The 25,990-nt window shown below is 40.9% G+C and overlaps 3 protein-coding genes across 6 annotated transcripts in view; all 3 read right to left on the bottom strand.

The window, feature by feature from the left end:
* Positions 1-25,990, bottom strand: part of fgf20b (fibroblast growth factor 20b) — a gene marked incomplete at its 5' end in the record, with an annotated part of 338,476 nt that overhangs the window by 82,036 nt on the left and 230,450 nt on the right. The window lies entirely within an intron of this gene.
* mtmr7a (myotubularin related protein 7a) overlaps positions 1-25,990 on the bottom strand; it is a 123,910-nt gene that overhangs the window by 80,758 nt on the left and 17,162 nt on the right. Inside the window, exon 14 of one of the 2 annotated variants that reach the window (XR_013932259.1) lies at positions 24,580-25,500. Coding sequence is in view for 1 of the 2 variants with exons in the window: in XM_080416278.1 (XP_080272404.1) it covers positions 25,144-25,500 (357 nt within the window). In the remaining variant the exon portion in view is untranslated. Of the gene's footprint in view, positions 1-21,994; positions 25,501-25,990 lie in introns of those variants that run through there. The other variant, XM_080416278.1, reaches the window with a different exon arrangement.
* On the bottom strand, positions 166-20,129 carry cnot7 (CCR4-NOT transcription complex, subunit 7). 3 transcript variants are annotated; one of them, XM_080416070.1, is made up of 7 exons: positions 19,956-20,129; positions 16,759-16,887; positions 15,188-15,381; positions 14,545-14,706; positions 7,878-8,022; positions 5,192-5,302; positions 166-2,658 (listed from the first exon to the last, which is right to left on the bottom strand). In XM_080416070.1, exons 2-7 carry the CDS (start codon positions 16,873-16,875, stop codon positions 2,527-2,529), a joined length of 861 nt encoding a protein of 286 aa, XP_080272196.1. In that variant the 5' UTR covers positions 16,876-16,887; positions 19,956-20,129; the 3' UTR covers positions 166-2,526. The 3 variants fall into 3 exon arrangements, with proteins under 3 accessions (XP_080272196.1, XP_080272197.1, XP_080272198.1); XM_080416071.1 differs by lacking the exon at positions 5,192-5,302; XM_080416072.1 differs by lacking the exon at positions 16,759-16,887 and having other exon boundaries at positions 19,956-19,960.

Here is a 25,990-nt window from a genome sequence, read left to right as displayed (position 1 = left end):
ACGTTACTGTCATCTCCATACTTTTTGTGTTTTTTTTCGTAAATTAATGCCCTACTGGATCATACTTCAGCGTCACACAAAAGCATCAAAAGTAGCAGATCCACAAGCTTGAAACGCAGAGTGAAGCGGTGCATTTTGAGCTTGTGGATCTGCTACTTTTGCCATTTTTGAATCCTGAAAAGTAACAGTTTTGGACAAAATTAGGTTTCCAAACGACGATAAGGTTCTCAGAACCTTATTTGGGCCCTGCTCAGGAGGTGACTCCGAACCCTCAGTTCGAACCCAGAGGTCATACTTTCAAAATAGTTCTAAAATAGCTAAAAGCAGACCTACAAGCTTATAGATCGGCTACTGTCGCTTTTTTTGTCGAGTTTGTTGACATATCAACCCCTTTCAGAGGAGGCTCTGATTATAATGGAAACATTAACAACAAACAAAAAACATCACATCAACTTGACTGGTTCTGACATGTTTCAGGTTTTGGAGGGTTCTGGGTTTAACCCTTTGTAGTGTAAAAGGGCCATCTTTGAAGCTGGATGTGCTGAACCGCGTCCAGGCTGATCTCAGGTCAGTGGTGTGTCATAATAACACCTCCTATTTGAGGCGGAGGGGTTGTTAGGTTTCTAGTCAAGGTCCTTTTTTTACTTCTCCTCTGGGTTTTAGCAGCGTGTATGCATCGTCATCGAGGTCATATTAAACATGCTTTATAGTTCAATAAATCAGTGCTACCACGGAAGACTGATCAACTGCAAAACGCAACAAACGGACAGACAGGAAACAGGAACTGGCTACATGACTCAGTCACCCCCCCCACTACACTCACACACACACACACACACATCTTGCTCATATTTCCCACATTTCAAATTGGACTTCGACATGTTTATAATAACTCAACCCTCAATGTACATACAGTGCTGTACACAAATGAGCGGCCCGCCCCTCCTTCTACTAGGATCTGATGTGCATGTTAATACACTTATTAATCTGGTTTAGACTACCCTCAGACAAGACACATTTTTTACTGGATTTTCTCAGTTGTATTATCTTTGTCATTCTAGGTTGACGACCCCAGGTATCCACTCAGAGCTCTGTGTTTAATGGTCCTACATTTCTCCATATAAGGGCTTACCCTCTCGAGCCACGGACTATACCTGTCAAATTGGATTTAGTGTTCTGAAGTATTCCGTACTGTTGTTCACTAAATACGTGTTTTAATCCACCCTGTGCCTGAATTTCTTTGTGTCCCTCGAGTGTAATGCCGGCTTTCATCTGCTGCAACAGCGACAATGCACTCACTGAGGAATACAGTGAAATTCAGGCACAGATGAGAGTAAAACCCCTCTTTATGGAAGATCATAACATCATTACAACCGTGGCTTGAGGTTCAACACTTTACAATTCAAATCTGTACATTTGTAAACGCTCTATACTTAGTAACTTAGTAAAGTTTATGCTTTTTGTCTTTTTTTTTACCTTGATGCGCTTTTCCCCCTCTCTACACCAAATCCCTTCACCACAAGTACAAGCTCCCAGCTTGAGCTTGTACAGTAGGTTGGCTATTTTGGGGCGAATGTTCCCCTCAGAATAAGGCTGTTAGGTTCAAGTGGTTAAACACAGTGATCTCAGTGGATATTGAGGGTGGTCGACCGAGACTGATAGAGATAATTTATTGTCAAAATCAATAAAAGGAGTTCCGAGGCTTTAGTTTAGACCAGAAAGCACCACCATCCTATGACCAAGGCAGCAGCTACATACGTCATGTTAGTGTTTAATGGGTCAGCAGCTATAGGAAGTTCTGTCATGACAACCAGCACAATAAATATATACTATTTAAAACATAAAAAACAAAATGAGATAGTGCTAAATATTAAGGCTGAGCTTGGTGAAAAAGGGTTTGCTGATGCAAAATACAAAGTTACATGTGGTTTTTTTTTGTGTGTAAAATGGGAACTCAGAGGAAGGCAACAAATAGCAAGACACCACAAACAGTTTACACTTCCCATCCATATAAAACCAGGTCTGGTAACAGCATTAAAGTGCAAAAATCTTCTACCGAACAATTTTAGAAAAAACTAAAATCCCATTTTTTTCTTTTTTCCATTCAAGCATTTCCTGTTAAATTTCAACCGCACCAACCAGACCTTCTACGCTTTGTCGTAGGAATTAAACACTACACACACACACGCACACATGCATGCACACACACACGCATTCTCACACGCGCGCACACACACACACACACGTTGTGGTATTGTCTTCACTCCTAACGACCTCCATGTCCAATTAGAGCTAAAGTGAGCAGAGCCATAATTTAAACTCAGTCGCACGACGGTGTCTCTCGCACAATGTTTTTCTTTTCTTTTTTCTTTTCCAACACGTGACACCGTCGTGCGACGGACAGAAACGTGTTCCTAAACGACGGGGTTGTTGTGTGTTCCTGTTCTTCCACTGTAATCTGGTCACAACGCCGCTCTTGATTGGGTGATCCACCCCGAGGGAGGGGGAGGGGCGTCGGGAGTGATGTCACGACTGCTGCTTGTTGGCCTCTTCCTCGTAGGCGTTTCCTGTTCCGTTCTGGGTGTACGCCGAGCCGGAGCCCAGGCCGTACAGGTGACCGCAGTACTTGGCGTCGTCGATGTGATCCTCGAAGAACATCTGGAGACCAAGACAAAATAAAATCACCTTAACCACACGTCCCCATTGTGGGCAGGTCATAATAGTAGAACATTAGGCAAAAATGGATGAACGTCAGGCAAAAATGGATGATGAATGTTAGTCAAAAATGCATGATGAATATCAGGCAAAATGGATGAACATGAAGATTTGACATAAATGGATGAATATTAGGGGAAAAAGATTGAATAGTAGGAAAAAGTGGGTGAACATTGGAAAAAATAATGAACATTAGGCAAAAAGAAATATTAGGCAAAAAGAAACATTAGGCAAAAATATATAAAGATTACGCAAAATAAGATTAACTATCGGCAGAAATGTATGGCCATTTACAAGTTCACAACGAGTTGCAATGAGACGTGTTGTGAGCTTGTGGAATGCCTATTTTTGCTATTTGATGTACAATAGGGTTTAAATGGTACTATACACACTTTACACTGTAAAACTGTGTTAATCTAAAGAGAAAGTTTGCCTCTTTTGAACCTAAATTGTATTTTTCTGATCTAAGGATAACAATGATATTGAGTGTGGCAAGAAATACCCAATGTCTATGAAATGAGTACCGATAAGTGTACACAAGACACAGGCTATTTTTTTTCACCCTTAAATCTGTGAAATGTCACGTTAATTTAACTCAGAGAGTACAACTTAAAGGTAGGGTAAGTGATTTGCTTTGGTTAAAATAAGTGTTAAATAGCTCTATATTCTGATAGTACTCATTGCTATAGAGTGTTTGTTCAGTATTAGGAGTCTCCTTGTCTCTCCACCTCTTTATTAAACAGAAAATGCATTTTCGTATCAGTTTCATTTCCAATTTTATCAAACCAGGGCAGAGAACTCAATCAGGATACAGATTAAACAAGTGAAATTGGAAGTGATGACATTAAGAAATGAGCAGACAAAATTGGAACTGGAACACTATACAAATTAAGCTTAAAAATTGGTACTTTCTCCTGATTGGCTGAGATTTTGACACCTACCGAAAAAAATATTTTCTGTTTATTAAAGAGCTGGAGAGACACCTGTTACTGAAAAAACACTCTATAGACCGCCGAAGTCTGACGTCATTTACACATCCTTTGTTTGTCTACCTGGTTCGCAGTTTTCAACCCCCGTTCTGAATCCCATAGACGTATTTAATATCGCGTCAAATAAGAACTGTGTTCCAAAAATAAACAAATGACCACGGCGGGTTGACTCTTATGGATATGAAGCATCAACTGACGGTGAGAAAACGCTAATGTTACTTCCGCCGAATTAGTTACATTTTCGCCAGAAACAGACTGTATCAAATATAAGTGACTGACTATCATAAACGATACAGAACCTCCTCCCTGACAATAACGCCGACACGCAGTGTTTATTTTTGGACCACAATTCTTATATGAGACGATTCTAAGATGACCCAATGTTATTCTCCATAGAGAAATTACTTCCGCAAACCTGGGGATGAACGAGTGACATCAGGACTTCGGTGCTCTATAGCAATGATTACTATCAGAATATAGTATTTTAGCCTTTTAACAAAATACTTTTTGTTTTAACCAAAAAATATCACTTACCCTACCTTTAACTAAATGAGCCTGTTGGTTAAATGGTAAATGGTGCATTTATATAACGCCTCTATTCAAATTGCTTTGCTTACAATGATGCAGTTTGTAACCAGACCTGCATTACATTCACACCCCGATGGCAGAGGAAACCTCGCAAGGCACCACCCTGCTCATCGGGAGCAGATGTGTGTCTTGCTTAACACATTCCCTGCCATTAAATCCAACACTTGACTGCCATTGACGAGGAGAGACTCGTCTCCCCACTGAGACGTCCGTTTGTTTACATCCGGTTTGAAAAAAAAGAACGGTGGATCATCAAAAAGACACAAAATAAGGTCAAACTGGCTGGCAGTGGCGGATTAATTAATTAATTAATACCTGGCAGTGAATGTGTTAACTCATTGACTGCCATTGACAACGAGTATACTCGTCATTTGACCCAAGGCTCACAACACATGACGAGTCATGTGGTGTCACTCGTCATGGAGGTGGAGTCATGTGGTGTTTTGGGCTAGAAAGATCACATGATCACAATAAAATGGAGCTGGTTTTGTCTATTCCGACTGCCAACAATTTTCTATGCGACAACATCGCAGCAACAACAACAACAACAACTCTCTTCTTCCAGTCTTACCTTCCCAATAAAGGTCTCCTGTTTACCTCCCAATGCAGCGCATTTTACACATTATTGACAGGAAATAGGTGTAACTTAACAGCGTGTGTGTGTTTGTGGGGGGAACTGCGGTGACAGTTATTATAATTGACTGCCGTGTCATTGTCAACCGGTCAAGATGTCAGGAGATATTTATATTTTTCGGTCACCTCTGAGATATAGATATATATATATATATATATATATATATATATATATATATATATACACATATGAAAATAATTGTTAGTTGTAGGCTTGTAGCCCTAAAATTCCCAGTTTGTAAAGTGTGACAGTGTGTAAAGTGTACCTCTCTCATCTTGAAGAAAGCCATGCCTGTAAGTAGAGAGTCTGATCCGGCCTGGTGCTGGGGTCCGATCCGCTCCAGTTCTAGCTGCTCTGCAACTTCCTGTAAGCCCCCCTGTCAAGCAACGGACCACCCTGTCAGTCCACATCTTCCCTTCCTTGACTGAAAAACAAGCTTCAATTTTCAGTCCACACGTTAAAATGAATGGGTGGCCATTCTTGGATGCCCTCTCCAGTTCTTTTAATGCCTCCATGCTAGACACTACAGGGTGCTGCTACTCTGTTGAGCGTAAAACATAAACATGGTGGGCCGTGTCGCAAACAATCTTTTTTCTAAAGCTTAACAGTACCATAAAATATGTTTCTGAAAACATTTGAGGAGAGAAATAGGCGACACAGCAACAAACTTGATTCAGCACTGCCGATATTTATTTTTGTTTGTGGACCAATCAGGTCCTGGTACTTGCAAATGCCCAAAGGTTGTGGATGTTGTGAGTTGCGGTCGTGGAGGTTGTGAGTTGTGGTTGTGGATGTTGTGAGTTGCGGTTGTGGAGGTTGTGAGTTGCGGGTGTGGAGGTTGTGAGATGCGGTTGTGGAGGTTGTGAGTTGCGGTTCGACACCGCCCCCATCACCGAGACGTGCCCGGCCCCTGGTTCACTAGGACAGTGGTTCTCAACTTTTTTTTCTTGTTTTTTAAATGCTGCGTTACAGTAAATTGATGTCATTTTCTGAGCTGACCTGACTGTTCTAGCTGTTCTATCATTTGCCTTTACCCCCTATTATATAGACATTACTGGTGATTATTTATTAAAAAAATGTGTCAACATATTGCGAAAGCACCAATAGCCGTCCCCATAATAGTGTCACAATAACGATACGGAGGTATTAGTCAAGCATATTATGTTTGTTTGGTCACATTGACCAGCCTTAATGGAAAGATTCATGATTCAAGACCCAAGCCTAGGTGTAACCCACTTAAACCCTCTAGACTTAGTAAACTGGACCTGAGTTGGCTCTGTACTTGGACTGCTTTTTTCCGTCTACAGTACACCAAATCTATTCGCCAAAAATAGCAGCTCTACAAGCTCACAACATGTCGCAATGTTCATAATGGTTGCTGGGGTTCAAGTGGTTATTTCTCAACAATGCCCGGCTCTTAATAAATAAATTCATAAATTTACCCAAAAGTAACAACAAAACGAAGTATTTCATTGCTTACGGTAATGCAAGTATTCCATTAATTTATGCCAGATGCGGCCGTCCGTCGAGTGCAACACGGCCGCCTCGGAAAACAACAGGAAGTGTTGATCAAATAGAATACATTTTCAGCTACTGCATTGTCTAGCTGAGAGCAATGTTTAGCTGACATTTGTTTACCTGGCTGCCATGTTGGACACAGCATCAAATCAAGCAGCGCAGCCATGTGCTCTGAGCCTTTGATTAGACAGTGATCTGTTATTGAGCTGAGCGGTCATTATCCAAAAATAACACACTGCTGAATTTAGTGATTGACCAATCAGAATCAAGCATTCAACCAAGCCGTGTAATAAAGAGCTTTAATTAACTCTGTGGAAGCAACCCAACAAAAAGGTCATCTCTCAAGACAGATGGGGCTGTCACGATTATGACATTGTACTTGACGATTAATTGTCACTCAAATAATTGATTTAATTGCGTTTCTGTCATTGAACATTGGAACATTATGAATAAAAAATGCATATTTGTTTGGCTTTTAGGCTTCGTAAACAAAAGGTGCATGGGGCAGATATGACAAATAACTTACGGTAATTCAATAACTTTATACTAAATAGTGGAACTAACCGATCTACAAGCTCAAAACGTGTCACTATGAAAATGTTTCAACATGGAAAATTATTGCGATTAGGCGATTATATAATTATTGTGAGAGGCCTAAAGACAGATTCTGCAAACAGCAGAATATGTCAGCACCACTGCCTTAAACATGTAATGTTGTTGTTAGTAGGAATAAACACAGAAGCACCCAGGAGGAAGTGGACAAAAAAAGGGGAGTAGCCAAACCGAGTTCCTGTTTCTACACAAAAGCGGATGTGGTGCCCCCAGAGTAAAAAACAAAGGGGGAAAAAATATATTTCTTTCCTTTTTTTTACCGAATGGGTTCCCAGATTGACTCCGGGAATTCCACATTGTGCATTCAATTCATTTAACGCACATTTAATAGATGATTATCCCTTACATGAACACAATACACATTGTATTCCGTTTCTAAACCACCGAAGTCCTACATACGTTGACAAATAGCGAATATAGCCAATCCACAAGCCCACAACGCATCGCAATGTGACACACTGTGAGCTTGTAGATCTGCTAGTATCGCTATTTTTGAACTTCTTTGACTATGACATGCCCAAAATAGGGATGACAGGTTGAAAGTGGTTAATTGCACTATTGCATGATGCATTATTGCACAGGCTATAAGTTAGAGACAATGTTTAATAATTATTACAGTAGTCAGATCAAAGGTGATTCTCTCCCCACCTACAATATAGATGTAGAACAACTAAGATCTTCTCTTATGGGGGTCCCTGGCAAGCAATTTGTCTAAATGGGTGGTCCACGGCCTAATATGTATCAATTTGGGGGTCTTTTGACATGACAATGTTTTGAGAACCACTGCTATTAACCAATTAAAAAAAGCTGCGTTCAAATACCTTGAGGTTTTTACAGCTCTTCATCAGGTATTTGACATCGTAGATGATGGGGAAGAACAAACGGAGGATTTCAAAGAAATCCACCTCCTCTTCAGGTAGATTGGTGTTGGACAGGATCTTGATCAGGTACCCAAAATCGTAGCCACTGAAGCGCGCACACACACACACACACACACACACACACACACACACACACACACACACACACACACACACACACACACACACACACACACACACACACACACACACACACACACACACACACACACACACACACACACACACACACACACACACACACACACACACACACACACACACACACACACACACACGATCAAAGTTAATAAGGTCTAGGGGGGCACAAAGCATGTGCCATATGACATGTTCACTCAAATCACTTCATGGTAGTTTCTCTATACCTGAATATATATCTGTAAATATTCTATCATTACTAGTACTCTACTCCACCACCTCCCTTTAAGAGTTTTTGACTATGATGTATGGAATTATACAATTGAAAATAACAGCAGACAGTCTATACATTTCCATTCCATTCTAACCACATGAACCCTAGCGTCCCTGGGTTGAACATTAGGATGAAGTAGCAGATGCACAAGCTCACAATGCTGGAACACTATACAATTGAAGCTGATAAATGACCTTTGAGGGGTTCCCTCTCCTGATTTGTGTAATAAAGAGTTGCAGTTGGAGAGACATGGAGACCCGTTATTGAACAAAAACTTTATAGCAATGATTACTATCAGAATATAGAGCTTAAAATGTTCAACTAAAACACATTTATTTTACAAAAAAAAAATGTTTAGCCACATTCAAAGGTTTTTACCTGTAATGATTGGAATTTCAGTTTTAAAGTGGTTGAACACTTATACCCATACATTTTGTTGACTGGTGTCCCCAGGGGTCTGTACTAGGCCCCCTTCTTCTTTCCCTCTATACCAAATACAATATCTCTATACAATGTACACAGCTGTATATGAATTTATAGATGACATCATCTCTCCATGACATGGCTTTGAAAGACCCTGAACATTAGTTTGTCCACATTGCAGAACAGCCTGCCCAGCGTTACTTGCTACGGCGATAACGTTGCTATATTGGCGACATCAACAGACATCAGTTTCCTCAAATCGGATTTGCTGATTGGCCAAACTTTACATGATGTTTATGCAACTGCTCAGTGACCGACCAGCCTCATTCTCCTGGCTGCCATCTTCTCACTTCTTACTTAAAGGTAGGGCAAGTGATATTTTTGTTTTTTGTTTTGTTTTTGTTAAAAAGGTTAAAGGATCTACACCATGAATTTAAAAAAAAAATTGATATTTAATATCATATGGTGTATGTCCCTCAAACCTTTTTCAAAAGGTTTGAGCCTAAATCATCACTCAGATATACTCATCCCAAGTCTCTGGCTTATACAGCACTTTCAGCTGCAATACCAAAACGTCCTCTTGGGCAGGGGGGGGCTACTGAGCAATTCTGTCTGTTTTATTATTAAAAATTATTTAAAAATTATTAAAAAAAAGAAAAGAAAAAAAAGGAAAAATTCTGCATAAAAAGAAGCATCTAAGAAAAATACAAAATAAAAAAAAAAAACACTTTGAACATTTTTGAACAATTCCACCAAGTGTTTGAGGTGCCTGTTTCACCCACTTCCGGGGGGCGGAGCCAAAATCCGAGCCCGAAGTATTTGTTCGTAGACCCCCACTTAGGGGGGGTAGAAAAAGTTTCGGAGCGATTCGGGCACTTTTCATTTAACATTGGGTTTGCCATCAAAAATGTTTGTGACATCATCAACATTTCCATTCTGAGATCGCCTGTTCAGACACGCCCATTCTGGAAATCCATGAAATGAGAAGGAATGACTGAATTTTAAAAAAAAACATTTTTTTGGGTACAGGAGACACTGGGGACCCCAAAAAATACAAAAAAACAAGAAAAAAGTGATTTTCATGGTGTAGACCCTTTAAAGTACCGTACTATATTCTGATAGTAATCATTGCTACAGAGCGTTTGTTCAGTCACATGGGTCCCTCCAGCTCTTTAGTAAACAGAATATAGTACATTTTCAGGTAGGTGACAACTTTTAAGCCAATCAGGAGAGAGTACTGAAAATGCCTTTTCTGTTTAATAAAGAGCTGGAGATACATGGTAGACTCTAGCCCCTACGGAACCTCTCCCTCCGCTAAGTAGCTCCGAGATGAGGTCCCTCGTTGGTTCCTGCCGTTTGCGGTCGACATTGTCGCACATTTTCCAGTTTTACATGTTTCTTACCCCTTTCTGCACATCGTATCCAAAAAGCAAAGCAATTGCGCCACTCTCTCAGATGTTTTAAGTTCTAGCGGAACATAACAGCTTCCAACGTGTTGAAGAAAGTATTTAATTTGCCTCGGTTTTCATCCGGTTCCATAATATTTTGCATTAGAAGATGCAATTCAACATTTGACCAGTAGGGTAATCAGTAATGTTATCTCTACGGGCGCAACTCTTGCGCAATGTCTTAAAAACATGTAACCGGATGAAAACCGAGGCAAATTAAATACTTTCTTCAACACGTTGGAAGCTGTTATGTTCCGCTAGAACTTAAAACATCTGAGAGAGTGGCGCAATTGCTTTGCTTTTTGGATACGATGTGCAGAAAGGGGTAAGAAACATGTAAAACTGGAAAATGTGCGACAATGTCGACCGCAAACGGCAGGAACCAACGAGGGACCTCATCTCGGAGCTACTTAGCGGAGGGAGAGGTTCCGTAGGGGCTAGGTAGACTCCTTTTACTGAACAACCACTCTATATCAATGAGTACTATCAGAATATAAAGCTATTTAACACTTATTTCAACCAAAGTAAATCACTTACCCTACATTTAATGAGTTTAATGAGTATTTTGTTAATGTAGGCCCAAATTTGGAAATTGACGTCCCTACGGATCAATTATTTTGATTCACCAACAAACAGCAACTCAATGTTCCTTGTATTGGTGGAGTTTGTGAGAGTGATGTGCTAGAAGTGGTTAGAAAGTTTAAGAAAAAAAAAATCCACTGATAGAAATACTATTGACATGTCAGCTATAAAAGAAGTCTTTGACTGTGTCCTCAAACCATTCACTTATATGTAATAAATCCTTTATAACTGGTATTTTTCCTGATGAAATTAAAATGGCCACGGTGGTTCCAATTTTTTCAAGTGGTGACAGACATACATACTATATCAAACTATAGACCTGTATCATTGCTACCTCAATTTTCAAAGATACTCGAAAGATTATTTGTAAATAGACTTTATTGAAAAATATGGGTTATTATTGAGTGACCATCAATATGGGTTTAGGAGCAATAGATCAACATATTTAGCAGTGATGGATTTTGTGGGAAATGCAGAAACAGCAATTGATGAAAAACAACCCACAATTAGGTTAGTTTTTTTTCTTTTTTCGATACACTTATTTGTTTTAGCTCGTGCTCATTTGATTTTGCTATTTTGTCTCATCTGTTTAAGAAAGTAGGTAGCTGATATATTGCACTTTTACCTTAGCGCTAGGTATACTCTTGGTTGCTTGTTTTTGCAGGAAATGCACTTAAGACTTCTGGTGATTAGTAGTTTCGTTCCCTACCTATGTTTAATGCACTTATTGTAAGTCGCTTTGGATAAAAGCGTCTGCTAAATGACTGTAATGTAATGTTAGTTGTTAAAGTTGTTAGATGCTTCTGAACATATTGCTAGTTTGACCACTTCAAATGCTGTAATCTTAAAATAATAACCAAAATAGCCTATCTATTACAGCGGCTATTTTCGCTGCGCAACATGCTTCCATATAAGAAATGCTGGCTTCTGTGGAATCAAAATAACTGAAATCAGTCGTGGCGACTGAGAACATAAATCCATTAGTAAGTTCTCACTACTAACTGTGAGTTCTCACTATTAACTGTAAACCACACAACCGCAATTCATCTGAATTTGCACACAGCCATTGACCATTACCATGTGCACGCAACAGCGAAGCCCGTTTTTCGCTTTCCCTAACTGTCAGCTGTTCATTAGTTTTTATGTAAAAGAACATCACCATGGTTACGCCTGCCCAGCTGTGGGCTGGCCCCGCAAGCTATGGGACGAATGATCAAACTGCGTATGCGTCGAATCCATAGACCCACGGCCGTGTGTGTGTGTGTGTGTGTGTGTGTGTGTGTGTGTGTGTGTGTGTGTGTGTGTGTGTGTGTGTGTGTGTGTGTGTGTGTGTGTGTGTGTGAGTGAGTGAGTGAGTGTGGGGGGGGGGGTGGGCGCGGTCTGCGTTATAAGACATGGACGGCGCTTTGGATATCATCTCTTCAGCACTATGAGGTACACCACTACCACGCAACATCCCAAAGAAAACATTAATAACCACATTAACGTCTTCAGATTAAACAACAACGGGGTTGCCAGGTTTCGCGAGAGAAACAAGCAGCCGAGTCTATGAAAACAAGGCGTGCGGGTCCAACGTGCACACTAACAACACATTATTACGGTTGTGTGTGTGTGTGCACTGTGGGTGCGGGTCCTGCGGCCATGTGTGTGGGTGTGTGTGTGTGTGTGTGTGTGTGTGTGTGTGTGTGTGCACGATGCCACGGGACGCGCATGCAGATTTCACTAAGCATACAGCCTACTGTCACTGTGTATAACCCCAAGTTTGCAAATACTTTTGCCCGAGCACTTCACCGGGTATGGACTAGTATATATAAATTCCACAAACCTCATATTCTTGTCACCTGGACTTTACCAACCAAGTGTAGCCTAGTTATTAACAAAGCTTGAACAAGATATCTACAGTATGAGCCAGAGAGGGTCGCTTGTAAAACATCTTTGGCTTTGATGCTTTCTTAGATTAGATGTAGGCCTATTTTACAGTGCAGAAACATAATTGCCTTGATGCATGTAACATTAACGAGCGTCAACGAGCATCAGCTGGACACAGACACACACACCTGCCTCTGCAGTGCTCAAACTGAAAGTGACTGCAGTAAAAAATATATATATATATATTACAAATATCGCAATACAGTATGACATGTTTATACTGTTTTAATATCGCGATATGTCACGGGACTATATAATGTGACACCCCTAGTCTATTTAGAAGCCCCTCAAGGAACCCTGGGAGACCCTGGACCCCACTTTGCGAGCCACTGTTCTAGACGACTCGCCTGCCACAAAAAAACAGTGAGCCCACTCACACACAAAAAAACAAGACAGAGTTTCTGTCTAACAGTGTGGCTTCCATGTGAATCTGTGACATCATGTGACCAGTCTATGTCAGTGCTATGACAGTTCTACATCAGTCATCTGAACTTCAAAGTTCCTGACCAAACTTACCTCTGTTGACATTCAGAGTAAATGACATCATGACTGGCCTCCAAGTACTATGATAATGAGTACTGCACTAAGTGATACACTGCCTTTCTTATCTCACATCCAATAACCAATCGCCATTTCTCTGGCATGTTGTATGTCATTCTCAATGGCAAATTGGGTCAGTGTTAAAGTAATCAGAACTTATAGTAGTAGTAGTACTGGAACTCACAACGTGTCTCACACAATTCCCATTGCAAACGTTTAGCGACAAAGTTATATAGATTGTTTTACATATAGGAATCGTTAAAGGGAACCATTAACACATTCCCTGCCAGAGGGTTTTTTTTATTTTACTTCCCCCAGTGCCAGTGTTTAAAAATGTTTTACACAGGAGCCGAGATACAGGATTTTAAAGTAATAAGTTAACCAAGGAGTGAATGGAGCTAGAAATCTTTGGATCGTGATATCTCTGGTTCTGTGTGGATAAATTGAAAAAAAAAAAGACCAAAAAAAAAAACGGTTATACTCGTGGATGGATTTTTTTTGGCAGTAAACGGGTGTATTTTTCATCAACGGTTATACTCGTGATTGGCAGGTAAAGTGTTAAGGAATCGGACTATTAAAAGGGAATCGTTAAGGCAGTGGTTCTCAAACTGGGGTCGGGCGACCCCCAGGAGTCCTTGAGGGGGTTCTAGGGGGTCCCCAGCAAAATGTGTTAAAACAGCATCACAATAATTTTAACCACTTAGTCCATACGTTGGCTATTCAAAAATAGCAGATGTACAAGCTCACAGCGCGTTAGCCTGGCATGGCCAGACTAATATCACTGCGTAGATATTAGTCTGGAATCTCTGTGTGGAACCTGCATTTCCAAGGGGCGAATAAAAAAATGCCTCTGGTGATAAAACCACCCCATATTTGCATACTGGGCCCGATTGGTGCCCCACAACTTCGGGGGCAGGGAAATCCAATCACAACTGAGCGGGTCAGACAAAATCTGCAGAGGGCTTTTTTTTTTTTCACTGGCAGATTCGTCTGGTTTCCAGTACAAGCTGGTTTCCATGTACAAGCTTGCAGCGCGTCACTTAGTGCCGCGCTGCAAGCTTGTACATCTTTTTTTACACAAATCTTCTCTTCTGGGGGTCCCTGGCACAAAACCTTTTCAGATGGGGGTCCGTGGCCAAATGCATATCAATTTGGGGGTCCTTGGAACGAAACAGTTTTGAGAACTACTGCGTTAAGGAACCGGAATCGTTAAAATCCTAAAAGGATTCCAACGCTAGTTTTGCCTCCAGGGCTAGCTAACCCTGCGTCCTACCTGTGGAAGGACAGCCATTTGACGCCCTCGCAGAGGACCACGCCTGACGTCATCAGCAGCTCAGCGAAGTAGAGCGTCTCAATGCCTTCGTCCTCATGCTTCTTAAACTGGATGCCTGATGTGGTCAACAGCTCAATGGAGTCCTGGGCATACATGTCCTCTCTGATCAGAGACAAACACACACACACACACATTTAGGACGGCGATATTCTGAAGGCCATTTTTAACCCTATCGCCTAAATGATTTTATCAGACAAAACAAACAAACAAAACAAACAAAAAAACAACAGTACATACAACATAAAAATAGGCCTGACACAATTATTACATAATCGCCTAATCACAATTATTTGAGATAATTGCAAAATTATTATGCAAAATCGTCATAATCGTTTTCATGTTGAGAAATGTTCCAGAAATAGAAAGAAATCCAAAAATCCAAAAATATATATCCATAAATAGCTGATCTACAAGCTTACAAACGCATAAAATGATTAAATGTCAGTAATGTATTTGTATATTTAAGTTATTTGTCTGCAATTATTTGTATGACAATTAACCATCAACTCAACTTTTGTAATCGTGACAGCCCTACATAAAAAAAAGAAGAAAAAACAAAAGACTACGCCTAAGTATCACTTACGTGAGGTTGAACTTGAAATTGAACTGCCAGGTGGAGGTGCCAGGTGGGTATTCACCCTGTTCGTTCATGAAGGTCAGCCCCAGTTGGATGATCTTCAGCAGGTCAACGTTGCAGCGCAGTAGCTGGTACTGGTAGTCTGCGTTGGAACGGAACTCTCCGATGGGCCGGGCCACCACGCCTGGAAACTCTGTGTCCTGTCAACCACAACCACTCAATCAGTCAATCAATTTTATATTCATATTGTCACAACAACGTGACAAAGTACAGGTAAAAGCAGTGGTGTAAAGTAACTAAGTACATTTACTCAAGTACAGTACTTGAGTACAATTTTGAGGTACTTTTACTTTACTGGAGTATTTTCCAATTTTACTTCTACTCCACTACATCTCGGAGGCAAATATTGTACTCCACTATATTTATTTGAAATCTTTAGTTACAAGTTACTTTGCAGATAATAAATTACATTATAAAACATACATTAATCACTTTGTTTGAAAATAGCCGATATACAAGCTCACAACGCGTCAAGCTTGTAGATCGGCTATTTTCAAACATTTTAGTACTTTTACTTTTGGTACTTTAAGTACATTTTGATATGAATACTTTTGTTCTTTTACTGAAATAAATTTTGAATTCCATTTTTTTTCTTTGACATGTTTCTTTTCTGTATTTTGTCCTCTCCCTCACTAGAGCTGGAACAAAAAATCCACTGATTTACACCTGTAAACCTGCGATGTGACAAATAAAACTGATGACTAGGGTTGGATCAGAGGAACATTGTGGAACCGGAATCGGTTCCATCACATTTGGAACCGTTTCCAGAACCGGTTTCATCACACTGTCAGAGCTGGTATGTGGACTTCACGTCTGCTATAGCAATTACAATACTAGGGGTTCTCAAACGTTTTCATTTCAACGAAAGCCATACCAAATGGACCTGTGAGGGTCCATTTGGTTCCATTTGTTCTCTCTCAGAGTTACAGACCTTTAAGGGTCCCTGTACCTCACTTTAACTCATTCAATCTGGGAACGCATCTGTGTCATTTTAGATTTGAGCTACAACCATTAGTTTATACTATAGCAGATATACAAGCTCATAGCGCCCGTGCTATGAGCTGTAGATCTGCTATTTTTGAAAAATTTTGGACATTTTTGCAAATCTTTGAATACATATATTTTTGCCAAAAAAAATTGGAAACAACTGTTTAAACTCAAATCTTTGCATCTGGAGGTCCCTGGAAAAATATATTTTACAAATGTTCCCTTTAAAAATATATATATTCCAAGATTTGCACGAATCTTCAAAAATGGCAGATCTACAAGCTCATAGCGCAGCACTCGGTGCCGCGCTATGGGCTTGTATATCTGCTTTTTTGAAGTCACCAAAGAAATCTCAAATGACACAGATGCGTTCCCGGTCTTAATGGGTTAAGTGGTGTATGTAGGAATATATAGGAATCGTTAAGAGGGAATCGCTAAGGAACCGGAATGGTTCAAATCCTAAAGGATCCCATCCCTAATTGTTACTGTGATGTGAACAGTGTTGGTGTCAGTGTTGGTCAGACAGTCACCATGGCGATGTAGTTGTATTTGCGGATAACATGTCGGATCCTCTTCAGCTCGTCATCCAAGTTGTCGGCCCAAACCTCACATATCCTCTGGCTGTGATCCACAGTGGCTGCGGGCATAATGGACACCTTCTGTATGCGGGAAATACATAAAATACATATGATGCACACCTTCAGTACCCGATAAATACATAAAATACATATGATGCACACCTTCAGTACCCGAGAAATACATAAAATACATATGATGCACACCTTCTGTACCCAAGATATAAATAAAATACATATCGTCTCTGTCGGGTGGAAACCTCATATGTCCAAAACTGTTACTTTTCAGATTTCAAATAAAAAAAACAGCAGAACTACAAGCTCAAAGATCTGCTACTTTTGATGCTTCTGTGTGACACTGTAGTATGTTCGAGTAGACACAAAAGACACAAAAGGTTAAAATATGGAGATATGAGGTTTCTACCCGACAGCAACAATATAATGTGCACCCTCTGAATGCATAAGATACATGCATTTAAATACAATACAAACAATGTACATCTTCTGGACACAACAAATACATCGTTGATGTCGGCTAAAAACCTCATATGTCCAAAACTGTTCGTTTTCAGGATTCAAATTCATAGATAGCAGATCTACAGTACAAGCTCAAAACATGTTGTGATGCAACGTGTTTTGAGCTTGTAGATCTGCTATTTTTTGTGTGACGCTGTAGTATGTTCAAGTAGGGCATTCATTTACATGGGGAAAAAAAACATAAAAAGTTAAAAATACGGAGATAAGAGGTTTCTGACATACAATGACATACAATAAATATAATGTACCCCATCTGTACACAAGAAATACATAAATGAAATAAATATAATGCACCACTGTACACAATGAATAAATACAATAAAAAATAATGCACCACTTCTGCAAAGAGAAACGGATCACTTTAGAGACAATAATGTCTTTAACCACTAACTTAACCACTCATCCCTATTATACACTATATAAGCCCCCCCTCCTTTTCCCCCTCTACAACAAATCTCTTTCCTCAAAATATGTATTATAATATTTATTTAGATGGCCTGTCTACAAGCTCACTGAACGTGATTGTTCACCCGGCCAGGTTCCTATATAACCTGTGGCGATCGTCTTATTAAGAATGCACACATTATCAGATTAAACATCACTGCCATCCAGGGGACAACTCAATTATTTATACGACTTCAGTTACCAGCATTCAGAAAAGCTACTTAACTGCTAGTAAGAGCATACAGTATACATCCCATAGTACTGTACATCTGTACTGTTGTACAGTATGTGGGATCATCTGTAAATTACATTATCTGTTAGAGGTGCAACGGTTAATCAAACTGATCTATATTCTATATAATCTTTTTTGGGGGGAACACTGAAATTTAGCTTTTTGAAGTGCTCTTTTTATTTGAAAAAATAGCAGATCTACAAGCTCAGTAGCTCACAATTCATTGCAATGTAACACGTTGAGATTGAAGATTGTCACTATTGCATGATTAAATATTAAGCTTAAGTGGTTCATCAGACTAAACAATGTAGTTGATTATATGTGTAATGTTTTAGCGTTGTTGATATACGGTATAAAAGAAAAAACGAATTATCCAAAATAAGTTATTTTCGATTATTTAACTCCTTCATTCACCATCCATCCATACACCTGGCTGACTGCTAGCCCTACCCACCGTACGTTAAAAAAACCTTCTTTATATACTGTGTGTGTGTGTGTGTGTGTGTGTGTGTGTGTGTCACACACACATGCGTGTATATATTATTTATTTATATATATATATATATATATATATATATATATATATATATATATATATTTACCTTTTTTTCTAAATGGGAGCCAAATAAAATGGCATTTAACATTTATATTTCTAGAATTAATTATTACACATTTCTCTGTTTCTCTCTCTGTTATTTTGGGCATAAACAAGAAGTTGAACGGTAAATTTAGGTCTGATAATGATGTGCCGTGCATGTATACTTTACATCAGACCAATTTACACAGCATACATTTATTCTTTTTTTTCAAGGTACCCCCTCGACCTGTATCCTTAGCCTAACACCTGATATTTGCAACACTCCAACCATCCATCCCACCTGGTTGGCATTAGCCTAGTACCCATAGCCCTGGCACCCATAGCCTGGTATCTATAGCCTGGTGCCCATAGCCTGGTATCTATAGCCCTGGCACCCATAGCCTGGTATCTATAGCCTTGGCACCCATAGCCTGGTATCTATAGCCTTGGCACCCATAGCCCTGGCACCCATAGCCTGGTATCTATAGCCTTGGCACCCATAGCCTGGTATCTATAGCCCTGGCACCCATAGCCTGGTATCTATAGCCTTGGCACCCATAGCCCTGGCACCCATAGCCTGGTATCTATAGCCCTGGCACCCATAGCCTGGTATCTATAGCCATAGCCCTGGCTCCATAATAGCCCTGGCACCCATAGCCCTGGCAGGCTGGCACCCATAACCCTGGCAGGCTGGCACCCATAACCCTGGCACCCATAACCCTGGCAGGCTGGCACCCATAGCCCTGGCAGGCTGGCACCAGTAGCCCTGCCAGGCTGGCACCCGTAGCCCTGGCAGGCTGGCACCCATAGCCCTGGCTCCCATATAGCCCTGGCACCCATAGCCTGCATGCCAAACATAGTCCTGGGACCCATAGCCCTGGCACCCATAGCCTGGCAGCTGGCACCCATAGCCCTGGCTCCTATGTAGCCCTGGCACCCATAGCCTGCATGCCAACCATAGTCTTGGCACCCATATAGCCAGCCATTGCAGGCTGTGGGTGCCAGGGCACCCACAGCCTGCAATGGCACCCATAGCCTGATATCATAGCCTGGCACCCATAGTCTGGGTGAGACTACAGCAGCATATAGGGCCAGCTAGGTTGACTCTGTAACACTTAGCTTGGCTGACAGTCATTTAACCATCGTTTGCATGACAGCAGACAGACATACATACACACACACACACACACATTATGCCATGTGTGCATTGTATATGAAACACTGACATTAAAACAACACAAACAGTGTTTCAACGACCAACACGCTGCAGCAGCGACACTCATAATGTGTGTGTGAATCATTATTAATTTTACACACAGAAAGAAAGCACGTTACCAGTGTCTTTATTGTCATTTATCTTACCGTTCTCCAAACTGCACAGGTATTTATTTTTGTGTTGTTTGTTTACGCCTATTACTGTGTTAAATCAATATACGTGCTCTCCTCTCTAAGGGTTGGGGGGTTTTTAACAAACTTTTGTTATAGTTTTTATATTCAGTTGTTTTATTGTCTCGACATCAACCTAACAGCAGCCATCACAGCTGAGCCCCGGAGCCGACGTGGCTACGTCATGACGTAAAAGACGACGTCTATCTGCGTAGCCCCGGAGCCGACGTGCCTACGTCATGACGTAAAAGAGAACGTCTATCTGCGTAGGAGGTAGGAAACCACAGTGAACCTTTTTTGTCCACTGCCTCCTATCGTGTAGTATAGGTAACAACATATAGCAGCACTTGCACTTGGATGTACCATAGACCAGTGGTTCTCAAGGTGGTGCCTGGGGACTCCCAGGGTCCTTGAAGGGCTTCCAGGGGGGTCCCCAACAAATCGAGGATCAGGATGAATCACAATAACCCAATTTTGTAGGCCTACTTTGGCTATTCAAAAATAGCAGACATACGGGCTTGTAGATCTGCTATTTTTGAAACTTTTTTCCACAAATTTAAGATTTGGTGACCCACACAAAGGTGTTGTGGGGGTCCCTGGCACAACACCTTTTCAGATGGGGGTCTGCAGCCAAATACATTATGAAACACTGTCATAGACCAGTTAATCCACAGACTCCCCTTTGAAAAGATTTGGTGGCAGGCTGGCAGCACTAAGGAGCACATTTTAAACTTAAACTTGATTTAAATGCAGAGAAAACAAAGTGCCTGTCTTTCACCAGAGCAAAGTAGACTGATTTTACTAATTGGCACTTTATTTGGTACGCACTTGAAAGAGTCCAACACTATAAAAATATCTGGGCATATGGATTGATGATAAATTCTACTTCAATATGAATATTGAGAACCTGGTCAAACATTGTGGGCAAAACTTGGTCTACTTCATAGAAACAAATCTTTTCCCCCCCCGTGTTTTGCAGAAAGAGGATAATAGAGGCTGTATCTACTCTCAGTTAGCCAACTGGTGTCATAACGTATGTATGGAGCCCCGGTTATCCATTAGACTGCGGACATCTATATAGACATTCTGCTGCTGCCACCACCCTTAAGCCCCGGATCTACCACTCTGTCCAGTCCACACCAACGCAACTCCTTGCAACAAAACCGTTGCAGCAGTCTGGACTGACCAGTAGCAGACTGGTGCCATTTGGAGATAATGGTTGCAAGTTGCAAGGAGTTGCAAGTAGTTGCATTATTGGTGTGGCTTGGCCTTGCGGCCTTGGGTTCCTCACAGGTGAGTGGTGACCCATACAAATCCCACCATTACACTTTATATATTAAAGTTGGTTGGCCCTCTCTCTCTCCGTGAGAGGAGACCAACATTGGTACATCTACATTTATAAAGCTCTGTTAAACAAATCACCTTGATATATTCCATCACTGTTAAATCCAAATACTTAAATTTATCAAACCCCCTCTCATGACTACATCTCATTACTTGCCTCTATACAGGTCAACACCTAACTAGGTTTAAGACAGCCTTCAGATTTAGCGCTCCCTTTTCCTGGAATGAGTCACAACGCACTTTAAATATTGACTCCATGATTTCACTGGGGCCATTTAGAACCCTGCTTATCAATTTTGTTGTTTTAAATTGTCATTGTTTTAATTAGGGTGTCTTATTCAGAGATGCTCTTCTGCATACCTCGGTTGTAACGAGTTGTTATTTGAGTTGTTTCCTTTCTGTCAGCTCAAACTGGCCATTCTTCTCTGACCTCTGGCATCAACGAGGCATTTTCGCCAACAGAACTGCCACACAACTGGACATTCTTTCTTTTTCGGACCATTCTCTGTGAGCCCCAGAGTTGTGCGTGAAAATCCCAGTTTCTGAAATATTCAGACCAGCCCATTTGGCACCAACAACCATGCCCTGTTCAAAGTCACTTATAGATCACCTTTCTTCCCCATTCTGATTTTTTTTTTACAGTTTCAGTAAGTCAACGGACCAACAGAATAGAGCATCTTACCAGCTTTAATTATATTTGGTATTCTTTTGTACCAATAAATTCAGTCACATACACACTTTCAAAAAAATACAACCTCCTCTATGATACATACAGCAGTCCTTATAAAACAGTGTGCTATACAGCAGGACTACTACAGCATGTGCTACATGTACACATAATAACACATCAACATGCTCTACCAGCTGATCTGTACAATTTCACATTTGAACAGGCCTAACACTCTCTGCTCTACTACAGTAGTGTGTTTGTTTGCGTGTGTGTGTGTGTGTGTGTGTGTGTGTGTGTGTGTGTGTGTGTGTGTGTGTGTGTGTGTGTGTGTGTGTGTGACGTGTGTTTTCAGAGCATGTTTATCTTTATTATCAGTCAATCGATTGTGAATGAATGAATGTTATGTTATCATTCAAATATTAAGTGTTTTGATTATTTGGGGAATGCACATGATGCACATGATGAGTGATGAGTTCCTAGCCTCATTATCCTGGCATTAAAGCCATGTTATTTACAGCATGCATAATTACATCATCAATTCCCTTAGGCATAAAGGTTCATTCGAGCCACTAGAGTGACCGAATGTCCTTATTAAAGATTTGGAGTATGTCACGTCTGTTTATTTGATTCAGTTTGTCTTTCATATTGACTGATATTTGCAAATTGCCCTTGATACCTTGCTTTTTAACCGACCAAATGCTGCATTCACACTAGCAGCTACACTGATACACAGGCTGCCATTATTTTTCAACAGAAGCCAGTGACACGAAGATACAAAGATACATCCAACGTTTGAGCTGGTTTGAACTTCAGCTACAAAGATACAAAGCTACAAATATGCTGTGTAGCTTTGTATTTTTTGTATCTGCAGTATCTGCAGCATTGTATTGGTCTCCCTCTGCTGTTTTAATGTGTGTACAGCACTTCTGTAAACTTGTTTTGAAGACGGTTTTGAAACGTGCTATAAATACAAATATTATTATGGGGGAGGGATGGTGGTTGGTATCCTGTAATGCAGTGGTTCTCAAAGTGGGGCCCGCGGACCCCCAGCAGTCCTCGAGGGGGTTCCAGGGGGTCCCCAGCAAAAATAGTTAATATAGGATCAGTATCAGTTCAACCACTTTAACCTTATATTGTCTATTTAAAAAAAAAAATGTTTCAGACGGGGGTCCTTGATATGAAAATGTTTGAGAACCACTGATGTACAGCATTTTGTAAACGTTTTTTGAGTGAAACTGTTGTACGAGAAAGCAGGGCATTCATTGTTTGAAGAAAACATAATGAATATAATATGGATAATTGAAAATATGGAGATGTGAGGTTTCAGCCCGACAGCGACGATATTCAACATTCCTGGTCACATGGTGCATGCTGTGACAGTCTGAACAACCCAGCAGTGGTGGGAAGTAACTAAGTACATGTACTCATGTACTACTACTTAAGTAAGGCAAATTATTGAACTCCACTACAATCATTTGGAAACGTTAGTTACTTTGTAGATTTTGATTATTACAAAACGCACATTAAGCAATGAATCCCTACTACTGTATGTTATTCTTTGTCCATTCAAAAATAGCAGATCTAAAAGCTCTGATATCAGATGTCAGAAGATTTTGACACATTTTGAAAACTTTTGAAAAATCGACCTTTCTACTTCTGAGTAGAAATCTGAGTACTTCTTCCATCACTGCAACCCAGGAGCACATACTGTAACTTTAAAATAATTCCCATCTAATTATCTAAAAGGTGTTGTTGTATATTGTTACATTGTAAGCGAGACATGAAAACGAGATTGAACTGCACACACACACATCCAGTGTTAACTCATTAAAACCGGGAAAGCATCTGTGTCATTTTAGATTTTAGCACATTGGTTGGCTATTCAAAAATAGCAGATATACAAGCTCAAAGCGCGCCACTTCGTGCCGCGCTACAAGCTTGTTTTTAAAATCTTGAACATTTGTGCAAATCTTTGAATATATATATTCTTTTAAAGCGAAAATGTTTAACTCAAATCTTTGCTTCTGGGGGTCCCTGGAACAAAACTATTTTGAAATGGGGATCCACAGCCAAATACATATAATCTTGAGTGGTCCTTGACATGGAAAAAGTTTGAGCACCACTCGCAACATACGTTTTTCAGAAACCTGTTAGGATTTAGAAGACATTTGTAGAATCGTGGTCTTAATGGGTTGATGGACCCATTATGGACGGGTTCATTTTGGTTCAATTTGTACTCTCTTTGGAGTTAAATCAACGCACACTCGCAGAGGATTTTAGAGAGGTGTGTGGAGGCTTCGGTCTTTGCTCAGTGGCTCTGTGGAGGCTCGGTAAAAAGTTCTGTAGAAGGTCCTCCACACTTTGGTTCTCCTCCCCAATCTTACTATACCTCTTGGGTGGAAACCTTGTATGTCCAGAACCGGAACTTTTCAGGAAATTCACTTACAACATTTTTAAAAATAGTGGAAATAGCAGTTCCTGCAAGCTTGTAGATTGGCTATTATTTTAGCTACTTTTGAACGACACTCTTGTTCGACAAAGTAGGGCGCTAATTAACAGGAAAAAACGAACATCATAAATTAACACCCAACCTGATCATACTACAACGTCATGCAAAAGCATCAAAAGTAGCAGATCCTAAAGCTCGAAACGCGGTGCGAAGCGCTTTGAGCTTGAGGATCTGAAAAGTAACTGTTACTGAAAAGTAACAGTTTTGAACATATGAGGTTTCCACCCGACAGAGACGATAAGAAGCTGAAATATGCAGATACAACCCAGCAAGCACAGTCAGGACCCGGACCAATCAGTGACGTCTCGATTGGGGCTAGATCAAGTCAAACCAAGACAAGTCAGATCTGGCCCAGAATATCACCTGATTTCAACCGAAATTAATCCTGACCACAAAAACGTCACTTCCAGGACGTCATCTAAACACATTTCTCATCACCCAAAATGTCTGTCCAAATGTCCATATGATGTCCCGGTGATGACGTCCTGTAAATGACGTAAAGATCATCCCCATATGGGCTGTGATCTGGCCTAGTCCTGAACGTCACCGGGGTGATGACCGGGCGTCATCATAACGTCATCATGACGTCATTGTGCTTGCTGGGAAGGTTTCCGCCCGACACCACTTTGGTTCCCTTCCCCTCAGGCGGCCGAGTAGGCGTCCTTGTCGGAGTCGTCGGGGTCCTCGCTGAGCGGCGAGGGGCAGTCCAGCTGTTCCGTGCTGGACTCCAGTCCGATGCCGGACTCCTGGTCGCTGCCGTTGGACAGGCTGGCGTCCGACGCTTTGCTGTTCGAGTGGCTCTCTGGCGCGCCCTGCTGACAGGGGCTGGTGGTGGTGTAGTCCTGTGGGGTGTTGGCTAGCAGCAGACCGTTAGAACACGGAGCAGGAGGAGCCCTGGAACCCGGGCCGGGAACCAACAACATCTCTGGAGGAACCCTGGAGGAACCCAGGCTAGAGGCTCTCTGATGGCCTTTCTCCTGCTCCAGCCTGGAGATCTTCTGTTGATGAAATGAACTTAGTTCAGAATCAACGTGGGGTTGCGACAGCTAATCAAACTAATCGATTATAAAAATAAATCCCTAATTGATTATTTAATTAAAAAAATATTGATCAATGATTGAACCCCGTTTTGGACAAGTTCTTTTCCAAGGAGATTGACTATTGTTTTTGATATTTTTGAACACAAGTAAAAATTATGTATTTATCGCTATACGATATTATCGTTACAATATTGGTAAGATAAGATAAGACCTTTATGGATCCCCTGTCGCCAAAGGCAGCACAGCAGTCACGATACAGTTGATATGGCGGTATTTTATCAAATATAATGATGGTGATATTTGGTTTTGTGGATATGGCCCTGGCCCTGGCCCTTTAAGACAGTGTTTCTGAAAGTGGGATCTGGGGATCCTTGAGGGGGTTCCATGGGGTCCCCAGCTAAATTAGTTAATCTAGCATCAAATCAGGTTAACCACTTTATAAGCTACA

Source organism: Gymnoscopelus braueri (genome assembly GCF_963280865.1).
Source record: "Gymnoscopelus braueri genome assembly, chromosome: 20".
In the NCBI taxonomy this organism is placed as follows: domain Eukaryota; kingdom Metazoa; phylum Chordata; class Actinopteri; order Myctophiformes; family Myctophidae; genus Gymnoscopelus; species Gymnoscopelus braueri.
This window is presented reverse-complemented; position numbering and strand designations above follow the sequence as displayed.

Bases quoted from the DNA above. Each gene is read 5' to 3' on its own strand.
- cnot7 (XM_080416070.1), bottom strand. From the start codon at position 16,875: ATGCCCGCAGCCACTGTGGATCACAGCCAGAGGATATGTGAGGTTTGG. The intron at 5,303-7,877 runs GTATTTGAACGC...GTTGCTTGACAG, and splicing joins AGAGCTGTAAAAACCTCAAG to GGGGGCTTACAGGAAGTTGC. The intron at 2,659-5,191 runs GTACACTTTACA...CTTGGTCTCCAG, and splicing joins CTTTCTTCAAGATGAGAGAG to ATGTTCTTCGAGGATCACAT.